The following is a 19,407-nucleotide window of genomic DNA, read 5'->3' on the forward strand; positions in this document are numbered from 1 at the left end:
CACCGCATCAAAGGGACGATGGACGGGGCCATGTACTGTCAAATCCTGTGTGAAAACCTCCTTCCCTCAGCCAGGGCATTGAAAATGGGTCGTGGATGGGTAATCCAGCATGACAATGACCCAAAACACACGGCCAAGGCAACAAAGGAGTGGCTCAAGAAGAAGCACATTAAGGTCCTGGAGTGGCCTAGCCAGTCTTCAGACCTTAATCCCATAGAAAATCTGTGGTGGGAGCTGAAGGTTTGAGTTGCCAAACGTCAGCCTCGAAACCTTAATGACTTGGAGAAGATCTGCAAAGAGGAGTGGGACAAAATCCCTCCTGAGATGTGTGCAAACCTGGTGGCCAACTACAAGAAACGTCTGACCTCTGTGATGCCAACAAGGGTTTTGCCACCAAGTACTAAGTCATGTTTTGCAGAGGGGTCAAATACTTATTTCCCTCATTAAAATGCAAATCAATTTATAACATTTTTGACATGCGTTTTTCTGGATTTTGTTGTTGTTATTCTGTCTCTCACGGTTCAAATAAACCTACCATTAAAATTATAGACTGATCATTTCTTTGTCAGTGGGCAAACGTACAAAATCAGCAGGGGATCAAATACTTTTTTCCCTCACTGTAGGAAAAAGGGTGCCATTTTGGATGCATCCATTGTGTTGGTTGTTCAATAATCGCTGTGCGAGGAGCAGCAGAGGTGGTTTGGTGGGTCTCCAAAGCAACAAGTCCAAGCCTCGGCCGACAGACTTCAACCTAACCACACTATTTCTCCCAGAAATGAATAATTCATAATTCTCCTGTTTAATAAAGCTCAATCAACCCCAAGAAAAATAACTTGCGTTATGATAATTATTTAGAAAACAAATATTAGTCTGGCGTTAACTTGCACAGCCAGTTCCACAAGACTATATTAGGCCTTCTGGTTCTCTGTCTGGCTGGTTATAACTCAGTGACTATTTTGGGACTTCTGGTTCCCTGTCTGGCTGGTTATAACTCAGTGACTATATTAGGCCTTCTGGTTCTCTGTCTGGCTGGTTATAACTCAGTGACTATATTAGGCCTTCTGGTTCTCTGTCTGGCTGGTTATAACTCAGTGACTATATTAGGCCTTCTGGTTCTCTGTCTGGCTAGTTATAACTCAGTGACTATGTTGGGACTTCTGGTTCCCTGTCTGGCTGGTTATAACTCAGTGACTATATTAGGCCTTCTGGTTCCCTGTCTGGCTGGTTATAAGTCAGTGACTATATTAGGCCTTCTGGTTCTCTGTCTGGCTGGCTATAACCCAGTGACTATGCTGGGCCTTCTGGTTCCTTGTCTGATTATAACTCAGTAACTTTGTTGGGCCTTCTGGTTCCCTGTCTCTTTATCACTTAGTGACTATATTAGGCCTTCTGGTTCTCTGTCTGGCTGGCTATAACCCAGTGACTATGCTGGGCCTTCTGGTTCCTTGTCTGATTATAACACAGTAACTTTGTTGGGCCTTCTGGTTCCCTGTCTCTTTATCACTTAGTGACTATATTAGGCCTTCTGGTTCTCTGTCTGGTTGGTTATAACTCAGTGACTATGTTGGGCCTTCTGGTTCCTTGTCTGGTTATAACTCAGTGACTATGTTGGGCCTTCTGGTTCCCTGTCTGGTTATAACTCAGTGACTATGTTGGGCCTTCTGGTCCCCAGTCTGTCTGGTTATAACTCAGTGACTATGTTGGGCCTTCTGGTTCCCAGTCTGGCTGGTTATAAGTCAGTGACTATGTTGGGCCTTCTGGTTCCCAGTCTGGCTGGTTATAACTCAGTGACTATTTTGGGCCTTCTGGTTCCCAGTCTGGCTGGTTATAACTCAGTGACTATTTTGGGCCTTCTGGTTCTCTGTCTGGCTGGTTATAACTCAGTGACTATTTTGGGCCTTCTGGTTCCCAGTCTGGCTGGTTATAACTCAGTGACTATGTTGGGCCTTCTGGTTCCCAGTCTGGCTGGTTATAACTCAGTGACTATGTTGGGCCTTCTGGTTCCCTGTCTGGTTGGTTATAACTCAGTGACTATGCTGGGCCTTCTTGATCCTTGTCTGGTTATAACTCAGTGACTATGTTGGGACTTCTGGTTCTCTGTCTGGCTGGTTATAACTCAGTGACTATGTTGGGCCTTCTGGTTCCCAGTCTGGCTGGTTATAACTCAGTGACTATGTTGGGCCTTCTGGTTCCCTGTCTGGTTGGTTATAACTCAGTGACTATGCTGGGCCTTCTTGATCCTTGTCTGGTTATAACTCAGTGACTATGTTGGGACTTTTGGTTCTCTGTCTGGCTGGTTATAACTCAGTGACTATGCTGGGCCTTCTTGATCCTTGTCTGGTTATAACTCAGCGAGGGAATGGGAGACAGTGAGAGGTCTATATTGTTTGGGTGGTTTGTGAAACCATAAGAAATAAAGAACATGTAAATCCATTCAGCCTGTATTAAGATATAAAGACAAAGAAAACAGCCTCACCTAACATGTTACCATGTCAAACCTACAACAGAACTCCCATTGTAAGAATACTGCATGTTGAAAACAAAGGCTCGCTGTCTGGCTGTTGGTAAGGAGAGTGTGACCTGGAGGGTGTTGGTTGGGAGTTGGAACACAGGTGAGGTGGATTGACTGTTCTGCATTGGTGGTGGGGGTTAGATGTATTGGGTTTAGTCAGTCTCAGATTGACCCTGAGGGTGGTCAATAGTTCCTCGTGGTGGGAGTGATCCTTTGGGCCTGTCGTCCTAGAGCACAGCCTGGGCTCTCTCCTTGCCCTTCTCCTCCTCTCTTCTCTTCATGGCCTGGATCACAGCCATCTCTTTGGCCTCTTTCTTCTGGTTCCTGGCCTCGAACAGCAGCCTACATCGCAGGGGACACAGAGGGGAGGTTTCAATAGTATGGTAACGCATGGAATATTTACCCTTCTGTGATTTAGAGTATAGTATAATTGGAATGTCTTGGTACCGCATGATGCTTGCAACACCAGGATAGTGGGTTCGATTCCCGGGACTACCTGTACGTAAAATGTATGCGTGCATGACTGTAAGTCGCTTTGGATAAAACAATCTGCTAAATGGTAGATAGTGTTATTATATTATTTTATAGTGGGAGCTGAAAACACATACCCAAAATGCTGTGCAGGTTCAGACAAATGGTTCATACACTTACAAAGTAGAGAAAGGTTACTGGGAGTAATATAGTGTGTGACTTTCTTTACTTTTCCCCAAAATTATCATGATGACGTGACCTTAGCATCATTACAACTACAGAGATATTATCATGATGACGTGACCTTAGCATCATTACAACTACAGAGATATTATCATGATGACGTGACCTTAGCATCATTACAACTACAGAGATATTATCATGATGACGTGACCTTAGCATCATTACAACTACAGAGATATTATCATGATGACGTGACCTTAGCATCATTACAACTACAGAGATATTATCATGATGACGTGACCTTAGCATCATTACAACTACAGAGATATTATCATGATGACGTGACCTTAGCATCATTACAACTACAGAGATATTATCATGATGACGTGACCTTAACATCATTACAACTACAGAGATATTATCATGATGACGTGACCTTAGCATCATTACAACTACAGAGATATTATCATGATGACGTGACCTTAACATCATTACAACTACAGAGATATTATCATGATGACGTGACCTTAGCATCATTACAACTACAGAGATATTATCATGATGACGTGACCTTAGCATCATTACAACTACAGAGATATTATCATGATGACGTGACCTTAGCATCATTACAACTACAGAGATATTATCATGATGACGTGACCTTAGCATCATTACAACTACAGAGATATTATCATGATGACGTGACCTTAGCATCATTACAACTACAGAGATATTATCATGATGACGTGACCTTAGCATAAGATATTATCATGATGACGTGACCTTAGCATCATTACAACTACAGAGATATTACATGATGACGTGACCTTAGCATCATTACAACTACAGAGATATTATCATGATGACGTGACCTTAGCATCATTACAACTACAGAGATATTATCATGATGACGTGACCTTAGCATCATTACAACTACAGAGATATTATCATGATGACGTGACCTTAGCATCATTACAACTACAGAGATATTATCATGATGACGTGACCTTAGCATCATTACAACTACAGAGATATTATCATGATGACGTGACCTTAGCATCATTACAACTACAGAGATATTATCATGATGACGTGACCTTAACATCATTACAACTACAGAGATATTATCATGACGACGTGACCTTAGCATCATTACAACTACAGAGATATTATCATGACGACGTGACCTTAGCATCATTACAACTACAGAGATATTATCATGACGACGTGACCTTAGCATCATTACAACTACAGAGATATTATCATGACGACGTGACCTTAGCATCATTACAACTACAGAGATATTATCATGATGACGTGACCTTAGCATCATTACAACTACAGAGATATTATCATGATGACGTGACCTTAGCATCATTACAACTACAGAGATATTATCATGATGACGTGACCTTAGCATCATTACAACTACAGAGATATTATCATGATGACGTGACCTTAGCATCATTACAACTACAGAGATATTATCATGATGACGTGACCTTAGCATCATTACAACTACAGAGATATTATCATGATGACGTGACCTTAGCATCATTACAACTACAGAGATATTATCATGATGACGTGACCTTAGCATCATTACAACTACAGAGATATTATCATGATGACGTGACCTTAGCATCATTACAACTACAGAGATATTATCATGATGACGTGACCTTAGCATCATTACAACTACAGAGATATTATCATGATGACGTGACCTTAGCATCATTACAACTACAGAGATATTATCATGATGACGTGACCTTAGCATCATTACAACTACAGAGATATTATCATGATGACGTGACCTTAACATCATTACAACTACAGAGATATTATCATGATGACGTGACCTTAGCATCATTACAACTACAGAGATATTATCATGATGACGTGACCTTAACATCATTACAACTACAGAGATATTATCATGATGACGTGACCTTAGCATCATTACAACTACAGAGATATTATCATGATGACGTGACCTTAGCATCATTACAACTACAGAGATATTATCATGATGACGTGACCTTAGCATCATTACAACTACAGAGATATTATCATGATGACGTGACCTTAACATCATTACAACTACAGAGATATTATCATGACGACGTGACCTTAGCATCATTACAACTACAGAGATATTATCATGATGATGTGACCTTAACATCATTACAACTACAGAGATATTATCATGATGATGTGACCTTAACATCATTACAACTACAGAGATATTATCATGACGACGTGACCTTAACATCATTACAACTACAGAGATATTATCATGATGACGTGACCTTAACATCATTACAACTACAGAGATATTACCATGATGACGTGACCTTAGCATCATTACAACTACAGAGATATTATCATGATGACGTGACCTTAGCATCATTACAACTACAGAGATATTATCATGATGACGTGACCTTAACATCATTACAACTACAGAGATATTATCATGATGACGTGACCTTAACATCATTACAACTACAGAGATATTATCATGATGACGTGACCTTAGCATCATTACAACTACAGAGATATTATCATGATGACGTGACCTTAGCATCATTACAACTACAGAGATATTATCATGATGACGTGACCTTAGCATCATTACAACTACAGAGATATTATCATGATGACGTGACCTTAGCATCATTACAACTACAGAGATATTATCATGATGACGTGACCTTAGCATCATTACAACTACAGAGATATTATCATGATGACGTGACCTTAGCATCATTACAACTACAGAGATATTATCATGATGACGTGACCTTAGCATCATTACAACTACAGAGATATTATCATGATGACGTGACCTTAGCATCATTACAACTACAGAGATATTATCATGATGACGTGACCTTAACATCATTACAACTACAGAGATATTATCATGATGATGTGACATACCAGGTTATCTCACTTCTTCCTGCCCTTACCTGTTTTTGATGATCCTCTGAACAATACTATCAGTGGTGAGGCTGTTCATACTGTCCACAGTGTGCAGTATTCCTTTCTTTCTGGGCTCCTGCATTTAGAGAAACACAGTCCACACTTAAACATTCACTTAGACATTGCACGCTTTGGATAAAAGTTTGCAAAATGGCATATGTTATTATATACTATACTGTATATTATATTAGTCTTCCAAATACATTGTTACTTGGTTTCTAAGTGGTTACAAAGGCTTTTTAAATGAAGAAGTTCATCCCTACATTTTTCTGTGAGAATGCCTTGATGGGAAAAGTACTGTAAGCCCCATGATAAATTGTCCAACATTTTTTGTTTACTAAAGTGGTGGCCATTATCCCCTTTGGTTTTCTGCTAGTCATACACTACCCTTTCAAAGAGCATCTTATACGGTGGCAGGTAGTGTAGCGGTTAATTGCATTGGGCCAGTAACCGAAAGGCACGGAGCCTGCAGCGACAGTCACGAGTCCGGAACCTACAGCGACGCTCCCCAGTCCGGAGCCTCCAGCGACGCTCTCCAGTCCGGAGCCTCCAGCGACGCTCTCCAGTCCGGAGCCTCCAGCGACGCTCCCCAGTCCGGAGCCTCCAGCGACGCTCCCCAGTCTGGAGCCTCCAGCGGCAGTCCGGAGTCTTCAGCGGCGGTCGGCAGTGCAGAGCCTCCGGCGATGAGCCACGGTCTGGTTCCTCCGGCGACACAGAAGCGGGAGGATCAGCGGGCGGAGTGGGGGCTACGCCCCGAACCAGAGCCGCCGCCAAGAATAGATGCCCACCCGGACCCTCCCCTATAGGTTCAGGTTTGCGGCCGGGAGTCCGCACCTTTGGGGGGGGGGGGGTGTACTGTCACGCCCTGACCTGAGAGAGACATTTTATTTCTCTATTTTGTTAGGTCAGGGTGTGGGGTGGGCATTCTATGTTTTATATTTCTATGTTTTGGCCAGGTATGGTTTCCAATCAGAGGCAGCTGCCTATCGTTGTCTCTGATTGGGAACCATACTTAGACAGCCCTTTTTCCCTCCTTGAGTTGTGGGGTCTTATTTTTGTACTGCTCAGTAAGCCTGCAAGACGTGACGGTGGTTTACCATTGTTTATTATTTTGTTTAAGTGTTCTGAGTAAAAATAAATATCAAGATGAACACTTACCACGCTGTACCTTGGTCTACTCCTTTAGACAACCGTTACACTCTGAGCTGACTAGGTGAAAAATCTGTTGATGTGCCTTTTGAGCAAGTCACTTTACCCTAATTGCTCTGGATAAGAGCGTCTGCTAAATTACATAAATGTAAAATATACCAAGTCCCCATGGCCTTGTAGTTTTCTGCCAGTCATAGTCTACCCTTTCAAAGAGCACCTTATACCAAGTCCCCATGGCCTTATAGTTTGTATCAATTGGAGTGCACCAGCACATTGTTTTTTAGTAACAGAGTTGTGTCAGAAAAAGGTGCAGGGTACTCACGGCATACGGGTCAGACCCGTCTTTGTCAGGATGCACCTCTGTCTTCCCATGACACACAAGGTCCACCTGCAGAAGTAGACCACGCATGATGAGACCCAACACTAACCCACTGTAGATACCATGCAGGGTGAGACCCAACACTATCCCACTGTAGATACCATGCAGGATGAGACCCAACACTAACCCACTGTAGATACCATGCAGGGTGAGACCCAACACTAACCCACTGTAGATACCATGCAGGGTGAGACCCAACACTAACCCACTGTCATGACGTTGGCCTGTGGGTAAGGTTTATGACCCCGCCCCCCATAAATACCTTTCTCCCTTCCCCTCTCTGACCCTACTGAAGGACTTGAATAGCCTGTGTTAAATATAGAGAGTCTGGGAACATCAAACAAATGGGGAAAAGGAACCATATTTTGGTAATAAAACCAGTTGGAAATATGCTTGAGAACGTAATGAGTATGTATGTCAGTTCGTTGTTATCTGAGACATTATGACTGATGACAGGACGACATAAACTGTACCTGGGAAAGTATACACCCTCTAGTTACATGGAATTGTTATGCAATTGAAATGTTTGATATTGAAATTGTTTGTTAGGAGATTAAATGTAATTTTAGCTTCCAAATGAGAGATTTGAGTTTTAATACCGAAAGTGACCTGCTTGATCAGTGGCCCACCCCTGTGAAGAGGAGGGGTTATAAACGATGAAACACATCCTTCCCCCTCTCCACTATATAAGCCTTTGACGAAAAGATAACCAGTGGTTCCAGTACGGGAGGTCTGCAGCCTCTACGTTAGAAGGACACACATGTCAACTAAACCATATCAAGTACAGAACTAAGCCAACCTCGGCGTGAGCTTTGATGGCGAATGGTATGAACTTTGAGCTTATTTACTACAGAAGTGATACTTCCTAGCCGTTGAGTTAGCAGCGGCCGCTGTAGACGTGGGCTAGGAAAGGACGGACGACGGATCCAGTCTAACAGACAGACGAAGATACCACCATGTATCTAATTTACCACCAGAGACATTCTTCCAAGGACCGGAAGATCTGTTGGCCAACCCGGCCAGCATCTACGACCAATCTACCGAAGCGCAGCTCAGAGTAAATGTTTATTGCATTTTCCTTTTCCAAATGAGCGGTAATTTAGAATGCATAAGATAATGTATTTACGATAGCATAGCTGCTGTTTCTCTGTTCCTAAATCTTCCCGCTCTTTCATTCAAGCCCAACCCCCTTTCCTTTGTGTAACCAGCCATGATACAGGTTCCGTCCACCAGGACGTTTTCTGTATGACATCATTTGTATTCTGTGTATATGTAATTCTGTGTGATTAGTTCAGGTATTTAGTAAATAAATAATTAAACCCAATTTTGTATTGCTGATTCAACTTGTTAGCCAGGGTTCGTGAAGATAGCCAAGAATTTACAACTTTCATTATGAGACTGAAAATAAGATAAGGGTTAATATTGACTGCTATCGATGTAAAATATTACTAAGTATTTTAAGAGTTTATTCGGAAGATAACGGCTCTATAAACGTTCTTCCGTGGTGCCCCGACTTTCTAGTTAATTACATTTACATGATTAGCTTAATCAGGTAATATTAATTACAGAGAAATCATTTTATAAGTTAGCATGTCATATCACTTAATCCGGCATAGCCAAAGACACGACACCACTGTAGATACCATGCAGGGTGAGACCCAACACTAACCCACTGTAGATACCATGCAGGGTGAGACCCAACACTAACCCACTGTAGATACCATGCAGGGTGAGACCCAACACTAACCCACTGTAGATACCATGCAGGGTGAGACCCAACACTAACCCACTGTAGATACCATGCAGGGTGAGACCCAACACTAACCCACTGTAGATACCATGCAGGGTGAGACCCAACACTAACCCACTGTACCTTTGGAGTTTCCACAAATCTTAGCATGCTCAGCCTGGTTCAAATGGCTCGGCAGAACAAGTCTTGAGCCCTTACCTTGAAGTGGTCTAGTAACTCTCTCGTGACGGCATAAGGCGCACCAATCACCACCTCAGAGACATACTATAGACAGAAACAGAACAGAAGCACATTAGATTAATATACTCAACACTTCTCATCATTTTATTTGACCTTTATTTTAACAGTCCCATTGAGACCGAGGTCTCTTTCACAAGGGAGCCCCGCATACACACAATTTACAAAATGACTCTTATAAAATAGATGTACAGTATCTCTTATGAAAGAGAAGGAGAGAGAACTTACTCGACAGGCCAGCACACTGAGTGTTCTCTCATGGACGTTCATAATGGGGTAATTCTTCCCTTTGTAGCGATTCACCTCCTGAAAAATTCACACAAAATCCAAAAGTAAGAATAAGATGACGCAAATTTCCACTATCAGTGGCAGGATTTAATTTGACAGTGGGTTGGTTATAGGCATTGTGGTTTTTAAAGGCAATTTCTGATTGAGCCGAAATATGCAGCGTTTACCGTGAATGGGATCGCCGAGAACATTGTGGGATCATTGCCTTTGATAGCCATCACCAGGCGGTAAATTGGTTAATAGACCAATAACAAAGAGTTCCAAACCTCTCTGTCAATAACAGCTAGTTTTACATTTTCCTCTCCCCACTGAGACCACTCCTAGACAGGCCTTGCAAAATTCTTGCTTGAGAAATAGTTTTTTGCTGAAAAGCCATTTTTGTCCATTTTAATGCACAATTATTACAGTAACTGTTACCCAGAATGTATACTTATTGATATATACATGGCTGCATTAGACCTATAAATCCCAGCCTAAATGATCTATTTTACAGCTGAACTGAGGAGACAATAGACCAGATTGTGTCAAAGAGTAACCCCACTATAACATATGGCTTGTCAGACTCAACTGGTCAAAGAGTAACCCCACTATAACATATGGCTTGTCAGACTCAACTGGTCAAAGTGTAACCCCACTATAACATATGGCTTGTCAGACTCACCTGGTCAAAGAGTAACCCCACTATAACATATGGCTTGTCAGACTCACCTGGTCAAAGAGTAACCCCACTATAACATATGGCTTGTCAGACTCACCTGGTCAAAGAGTAACCCCACTATAACATATGGCTTGTCAGACTCACCTGGTCAAAGAGTAACCCCACTATAACATATGGCTTGTCAGACTCACCTGGTCAAAGAGTAACCCCACTATAACATATGGCTTGTCAGACTCACCTGGTCAAAGAGTAACCCCACTATAACATATGGCTTGTCAGACTCACCTGGTCAAAGAGTAACCCCACTATAACATATGGCTTGTCAGACTCACCTGGTCAAAGAGCAGCATTCTAGAAACTAAATACATTACAAAGGAACGTCTTGATTAGTGTTATGTTAGCTAGCTACATAGTTGCTTTTGTATCATGATAAGGTGTAGTACTGAAACTATCGAGGCTACCTAGCCAGCTACACGTTCAAACAAAGTCAACAACGCAGCCACTGCTAGCTAGCCTACTTCACCAGCCAGCTGTACTGTATCATCTTCGTCATTTTAGTCAATAAGATTTTTGCAACGTAAGCTTAACTTTCTGAACATTCGAGACGTGTAGTCCACTTGTCATTCCAATCTCCTTTGCATTAGCGTAGCCTCTTCTGTAGCCTGTCAACTATGTGTCTGTCTATCCCTGTTCTCTCCCCTCTGCACAGGCCATACAAACGCTCCACACCGCGTGGCCGCTGCCACTCTAACCTGGTGGTCCCAGCGCGCACGACCCACGTGGAGTTCCAGGTCTCCAGCAGCCTCTGGAACTGCCGGTCTGCGGCCAACAAGGCAGAGTTCATCTCAGCCTATGCTACCCTCCAGCCCCTTGACTTCCTGGCGCTGACGGAAACATGGATTACCACAGATAACACTGCTACTCCTACTGCTCTCTCCTCGTCTGCCCACGTGTTCTCGCATACCCCGAGAGCATCTGGCCAGCGGGGTGGTGGCACTGGAATCCTCATCTCTCCCAAGTGGACATTCTCTCTTTCTCCCCTGACCCATCTGTCTATCTCCTCATTTGAATTCCATGCTGTCACAGTTACCAGCCCTTTCAAGCTTAACATCCTTATCATTTATCGCCCTCCAGGTTCCCTTGGAGAGTTCATCAATGAGCTTGACGTCTTGATAAGTTCCTTTCCTGAGGATGGCTCACCTCTCACAGTTCTGGGTGACTTTAACCTCCCCACGTCTACCTTTGACTCATTCCCCACTATAACATATGGCTTGTTAGACTCACCTGGTCAAAGAGTAACCCCACTATAACATATGGCTTGTCAGACTCACCTGGTCAAAGAGTAACCCCACTATAACATATGGCTTGTCAGACTCATCTGGTCAAAGAGTAACCCCACTATAACATATGGCTTGTCAGACTCACCTGGTCAAAGAGTAACCCCACTATAACATATGGCTTGTCAGACTCACCTGGTCAAAGAGTAACCCCACTATAACATATGGCTTGTCAGACTCACCTGGTCAAAGTGTAACCCCACTATAACATATGGCTTGTCAGACTCACCTGGTCAAAGTGTAACCCCACAATAACATATGGCTTGTCAGACTCACCTGGTCAAAGTGTAACCCCACTATAACGTATGGCTTGTCAGACTCACCTGGTCAAAGAGTAACCCCACAATAACGTATGGCTTGTCAGACTCACCTGGTCAAAGAGTAACCCCACTATAACATATGGCTTGTCAGACTCACCTGGTCAAAGAGTAACCCCACAATAACATATGGCTTGTCAGACTCACCTGGTCAAAGAGTAACCCCACTATAACATATGGCTTGTCAGACTCACCTGGTCAAAGAGTAACCCCACTATAACATATGGCTTGTCAGACTCACCTGGTCAAAGAGTAACCCCACTATAACATATGGCTTGTCAGACTCACCTGGTCAAAGTGTAACCCCACTATAACATATGGCTTGTCTGACTCACCTGGTCAAAGAGTAACCCCACTATAATATATGGCTTGTCAGACTCGCCTGGTCAAAGAGTAACCCCACAATAACATATGGCTTGTCAGACTCACCTGGTCAAAGAGTAACCCCACTATAACATATGGCTTGTCAGACTCACCTGGTCAAAGAGTAACCCCACTATAACATATGGCTTGTCAGACTCACCTGGTCAAAGAGTAACCCCACTATAACATATGGCTTGTCAGACTCACCTGGTCAAAGTGTAACCCCACTATAACATATGGCTTGTCTGACTCACCTGGTCAAAGAGTAACCCCACTATAACATATGGCTTGTCAGACTCACCTGGTCAAAGAGTAACCCCACTATAACATATGGCTTGTCAGACTCACCTGGTCAAAGTGTAACCCCACTATAACATATGGCTTGTCTGAAAGCCTGGAAACAGCCTCCAGGAAGTCCACATGGCCGATATCTGAGAAGACATTGGTCAAGGCCGACAACAACAACTATAGTATCTACAAACTAGACCTCTGAGTCCAGTCTATAATCTCAAACCTCTCCACACACTGTAGATGACTGGGCCCAGGTGTTTTGGCTGACCACAGGACCAGCCAGTTATAGAAATACAGAACATCTACGTCACATAAGTGTAGTGCAGCTAGGTAGTGTAACAGTATAGCTTCCGTCCCTCTCCTCACCCCTACCTGGGCTCGAACCAGGGACCCTCTGCACACATCAACAACTGCCTCCCACGAAGCATCGTTACCCATCGCTCCACAAAAGCCGCAGCCCTTGCAGAGCAAGGGGAACAACTACTTCAAGGTCGCAGAGCGAGTGACGTCACTGATTGAAACGCTATTAGAGCGCGCCCCGCTAACTAGCTAGCCATTTCAAATCAGTTACACTAGCATGAGGAGTGTTTGTCTTTCTATGGCCCAGTTTTTCTTGGTCAGGTCACATGGTCAGAAAATAACAACTCTTTGCTCTAACATGGTAGATATGAGTGTATAGAGTCACCTGACATTGATGTATCCTACCATCAGGGCCTTCAAAGCTGTCAGAGAAGGCCTTAGTAACAAGTCAAACCATTCTTATGTACATGTAACTGACAAAATAAAGGAAACACTTGAGTAAATGAGGGATACAAAGTATATTGAAAGCAGGTGCTTCCACAATGGTGTGGTTCCTGAGATCATTCAGCAATCAACATCCCATCATGCTTAGGGTGATGAAAAAAATGCTGGGTAAGCCATTATTTTTGGCTACCATGGCAATGCCACCATAGGATGTCAATGTCCCCATCTACAGGGCACGAGTGGTCGCTGAATGAGCAAGAAAACGATGTAAACCATATGCCATGGCCGTCTCAGTCACCAGATCTTAACCCAATTGAACACTTATGGGACATTCTGGAGCGACGTCTGAGACAGCGTTTTCCACCACCATCAACAAAACACCAAATGATGGATTTTTTGGTGGAATAATGGTGTCTCATCCCTCAAATAGAGTTCCAGACACGTGTAGACTGTATGCCAAGGCGGAATGAAGCTGTTCTGGCTCGTGGTGGCCCAACACCCTATTAAGAGACTTTATGTTGGTGTTTCCTTTATTTTGGCAGTTACCTGTATCAACTCACTTCATATTATAGACATGATCAGGAAAAGCTCCTGGCACCAGACATGGTAAATATGAGGAGGCTGGTGGAGGGGGACATCACCATGCGGGATTCCAGCCATTGTATTCGCTGGAATGCAACGAATGGAATGGTATCAAACACATGCAATTGAAAGTAGTGCATTCATGGAGCCACCAGACAGAGGATACGGAAGAGGTCGAAGGCTCCAGCCACATAGATGATGGTGTCCCCAGGCTGAGGCTCCTGTCCTGAGGCAAACTGGATAATCTTCTGGGACGTCTGGAGGAACTGGGACACCCCCGTCCACGGACTGTGGCCCTTCGGACCCTGCAACACCCATAATGCACAAAGACCACAAATAAATACAGTGTAGCACTTGACAAACCACGACTAAATGTTCATTCCAAGCCAGCAAAGGAATGATATCATTACACTGAGTATGATATTCCTTACAGAGGCTAATACAGGTGGAACCTCTGAGAGAGTTATTGAGTCCCCTAAATGGAATGTATTGTATTGTCCATAAATGTGTTCATTGGGCAGAAAGGGGAACAACACACCATGCCAGTATGTGGCAGCTTGACTTATTAAAATCCTATAGCATTTGGTATTCAAAGTTGGTATTCAATATTCACTACGGTCTTTTCTCATAGGAGAAAATGATCACACTGCGTCACCCAGTGGCCAAATTAGTAAAACACCATCTGAGATCCCTCTTCCTGAACATCCAGTAGCCAGTCAGTCAGCACTGTGAGGTATATCTCAATGTCCGTCAGAGACCCCAACACATTTATTCAACACTGGCCAAATATATTTTTCTCTCTCTTTCAACTTTTGAAAAAGAGAACATTTGTTATGTAACGGTGATCATTCTAAAGTAGCGTTCTCTTTCCCACCCCCATTTGGAATCCAAACGTTGTTCAAATGTAGATCCTCTGGTCAGTTTCTGCATTCAGAGGGAACAGAGGTGGTATTCATTACCACCTGGCCAGGCCCAGAGTTTTGATTATCAACTGGGCACCACAGTAACGCCCTTTGTTTCAGAGAGGGAGTTGGCGAGAGTTGGGGGGGTACTAAAGCTGTAGCAGAGAAAGTCTACCCAGGATTTGGACACAAATAGTGGACCATGACAAAGCAGTTGCTATGGTCAAGTGCACTCTGATTTTTAAAGGGCTCTTCTTTATTTAAATGATCAAAAACAGACAGCTGTGCATTTCACAGAGTGAGCCTATGTGGGATTTAAAAAAAGAACTTTTCTTGAAGTTGTACTTGTATGAGAGTAGACATGGGACCTACCTTCCCAAAGTTGTCTGTGTGCTGTTGATAGTCTGAATGGCCCTGAGGGGACACAGGAGAGGAAACAGGCTCCAGTTGATATATTATTCAACTGGAACAATAGGAGCTAGGAGACATGACAGATAGGAGCAAATCATGACTTCTACATTTTTGATGTCAACAGGAGACTAAGTGGAAATTCGACTGAAGTAAAATAACTCCTGGTCCTATTGTAGCCTATGAGGGGGTTCTATACTCACCATGGTGACCTATGAGGGGGTTCTATACTCACTATGGTAACCTATGAGGGGTTGCTATACTCACCATGGTAACCTATGAGGGGTTTCTATACCCACCATGGTAACCTATGAGGGGTTTCTATACTCACTATGGTAACCTATGAGGGGTTTCTATACTCACCATGGTGACCTATGAGGGGGTTCTATACTCACCATGGTAACCTATGAGGGGTTTCTATACTCACCATGGTAACCTATGAGGGGTTTCTATACTCACCATGGTAACCTATGAGGGGTTTCTATACTCACCATGGTAACCTATGAGGGGTTTCTATACTCACTATGAGGGGTTTCTATACTCACCATGGTGACATATGAGGGGTTTCTATACTCACCATGGTAACCTATGAGGGGTTTCTATACTCACCATGGTAACCTATGAGGGGGTTCTATACTCACTATGGTAGCCTATGAGGGGGTTCTATACTCACCATGGTAACCTATGAGGGGTTTCTATACTCACCATGGTAACCTATGAGGGGTTTCTATACTCACTATGGTAACCTATGAGGGGTTTCTATACTCACCATGGTAACCTATGAGGGGTTTCTATACTCACCATGGTAACCTATGAGGGGTTTCTATACTCACCATGGTAACCTATGAGGGGTTTCTATACTCACTATGGTAACCTATGAGGGGTTTCTATACTCACTATGGTGACCTATGAGGGGTTTCTATACTCACCATGGTAACCTATGAGGGGTTTCTATACTCACCATGGTAACCTATGAGGGGTTTCTATACTCACTATGGTAACCTATGAGGGGTTTCTATACTCACCATGGTAACCTATGAGGGGTTCCTATACTCACCATGGTAACCTATGAGGGGTTTCTATACTCACTATGGTAACCTATGAGGGGGTTCTATACTCACTATGGTAACCTATGAGGGGTTTCTATACTCACCATGGTAACCTATGAGGGGTTTCTATACTCACTATGGTAACCTATGAAGGGTTTCTATACTCACCATGGTAACATATGAGGGGTTGCTATACTCACTATGGTAACCTATGAGGGGTTTCTATACTCACCATGGTAACCTATGAGGGGTTTATATACTCACTATGGTGACCTATGAGGGGTTGCTATACTCACTATGGTAACCTATGAGGGGTTTCTATACTCACTATGGTGACCTATGAGGGGTTTCTATACTCACTATGGTGACCTATGAGGGGTTGCTATACTCACTATGGTAACCTATGAGGGGTTTCTATACTCACTATGGTGACCTATGAGGGGTTTCTATACTCACTATGGTAACCTATGAGGGGTTTCTATACTCACTATGGTGACCTATGAGGGGTTTCTATACTCACTATGAGGGGTTTCTATACTCACTATGGTGACCTATGAGGGGTTTCTATACTCACTATGAGGGGTTTCTATACTCACTATGGTGACCTATGAGGGGTTTCTATACTCACTATGAGGGGTTTCTATACTCACTATGGTAACCTATGAGGGGTTTCTATACTCACTATGTTGCTGTGGTGGGCTTTGGTCATCAGTAGCATGCGACCGACCAGGTCTGTGGTAGAAACTCCCTGGGTTCGCTTGCACTCCCTGGAACAACACCAGGCCATGAGACAAAATTGTACAATTGTAGACAGAGCATAACAACAGCAATAATAATATGATAATATATTAAATAATATATAATATACTAAACAAAATATAAATGCAAAATGCAACAATTTCTAAGATTTTGCAGTTACAGTTCATATAAGGAAATCAGTCAATTGAAATACATTCATTAGGCCCTAATCTATGCATATGACATGGCTGGGAATACAGATATGCATCTGTTGGTCACAGTAGGGTTGTGAATCAGAAAACCATTCAGTATCTGGTGAGAGCACCATTTGCCTCATGCAGCACGACACATCTCCTTGGCATAGAGTTGATCAGGCTGTTGATCACTCCTCTTCAATGGCTGTGTGAAGTTTCTGGATATTGTCGGGAACTAGAACACGTCGTATACGTTGATCCAGAGCATCCCAAATGTGCTCAATGGGTGACATGTCTGATGAGTATGCAGGCCATGGAAGAAATGGGACATTTTCAGCTTCCAGGAATTGTGTAACAGATCCTTGCAACATGGCGCTGTGCATTGAGGTGATGGCGTCGGATGAATGGCACGACAATGGGTCTCAGGATCTCGTCACGGTATCTCTGTTCATTGAAATTGCCATCGATAAAATGCAATTGTGTTCATTGTCTGCAGCTTATGCCTGCCCATACCATAACCCCACCATGGGGCACTCCGTTCACAGATGCACTGCCAAATTCTCTAAAACGGATTTGGAGGAGGCTTATGGTATAGAAATGAACATTCAATTCTCTGGCAACAGCTCTGGTGGACATTCCTGCAGTCACCATGCCAATTGCACGCTCCCTCAAAACTTGAGGCATCTGTGGCATTGTGTTGTGTGACAAAACTGCACATTTTAGAGTGGCCTTTTATTGTCCCTAGCACAAGGTGCACCTGTGTAATGATCATGCTGTGTAATCAGCTTCTTCATATGCCACTCCTGTCAGGTGGATGGATCATCTTGGCAAAGGAGAAATGCTCACTAACAGGATATAAACAAATTGGAGCTCAAGATTTGAAAGAAATAATCTTTGTGTGCATATGGAACATTTCTGGGATTTTTTATTTCAGCTCATGAAACATGGGACCAACACTTTACATGTTGCCTTTATATTTTTGTTCAGTGTATATTATTAACGACAGCTTAATATCAAGGTTCATTCCAGCTTGAGTAACTCTCACCTGTACCTCCCTGACCTCTTCACCTCTTCGTATGTGTCCTTCCCATCCACTGTTAGTGTGATGTCATCTGAAATGACACATTCAACATGTCTGCTATATTCTGATCAAGGTGACAGACATGAGATACTTTACAGGAGGTCAAGGGGCAAGATAGAACCATTAGATACTGGGAAAACATGAAACAGGATATTATCCCCCAAAATATGAAAACTAAATAAAATAAAAGTGTATTGGTTGCGTACACAGTTTAGCAGATGTTATAGCGGATGCAGCGAAATGCTTGTGTTACTAATTCCTCACAGTGTTACTATGTTACTATGTTAATATAGTATGTTAATGGATTAATAAGTTACTATGTTACTATGTCACTGTGCTAATATGTTACTGTGTTAGTATGTTACTACTGTTACTGTGTTAATAAGTTACTGTGCTACTATGTTACATTTACATTTACATTTTAGTCATTTAGCAGACGCTCTTATCCAGAGCGACTTACAGTAGTGAATGCATACATTTCATTTCATACATTTTTGTTTCTGTGCTGGCCCCCCGTGGGAATCCAACCCACAACCCTGGCGTTGCAAACACCATGCTCTACCAACTGAGCTACAGGGAAGGCTAATGTTAATACGTTACTGTGTTACTACTGTTACTGTGTTACTGTGTTACTATGCTACTGTGTTACTGTGTTACTATGTTACTGTGTTAGTATGTTACTACTGTTACTGTGTTAATAAGTTACTGTGCTACTATGTTAATACGTTACTGTGTTACTATGTTACTGTGTTACTATGCTACTGTGTTAATAAGTTACTATGTTAC

The 19,407-nt window shown here is 42.8% G+C and overlaps 1 protein-coding gene across 2 annotated transcripts in view; it reads right to left on the reverse strand.

Annotated features, from left to right (window-relative positions):
* Positions 1-1,671: 1,671 nt before the first annotated feature.
* Positions 1,672-19,407, reverse strand: part of LOC115207090 (ethanolamine-phosphate cytidylyltransferase-like) — a 31,941-nt gene continuing 14,205 nt past the window's right edge. Inside the window, exons 4-13 of one of the 2 annotated variants that reach the window (XM_029774095.1) lie at positions 18,586-18,652; positions 17,291-17,375; positions 15,524-15,565; positions 14,416-14,554; positions 12,981-13,063; positions 9,898-9,975; positions 9,631-9,696; positions 7,626-7,691; positions 6,142-6,230; positions 1,672-2,854 (exon numbers count right to left, since the gene is read on the reverse strand). In XM_029774095.1, the coding sequence (XP_029629955.1) occupies positions 2,740-2,854; positions 6,142-6,230; positions 7,626-7,691; positions 9,631-9,696; positions 9,898-9,975; positions 12,981-13,063; positions 14,416-14,554; positions 15,524-15,565; positions 17,291-17,375; positions 18,586-18,652 (830 nt within the window). In that variant the 3' untranslated portion in view covers positions 1,672-2,739. Of the gene's footprint in view, positions 2,855-6,141; positions 6,231-7,625; positions 7,692-9,630; positions 9,697-9,897; positions 9,976-12,980; positions 13,064-14,415; positions 14,564-15,523; positions 15,566-17,290; positions 17,376-18,585; positions 18,653-19,407 lie in introns of both variants that reach the window. The other variant, XM_029774089.1, reaches the window with a different exon arrangement.

The sequence above is a fragment of the Salmo trutta genome, chromosome 1 (genome assembly GCF_901001165.1).
Source record: "Salmo trutta chromosome 1, fSalTru1.1, whole genome shotgun sequence".
Taxonomy (NCBI): domain Eukaryota; kingdom Metazoa; phylum Chordata; class Actinopteri; order Salmoniformes; family Salmonidae; genus Salmo; species Salmo trutta.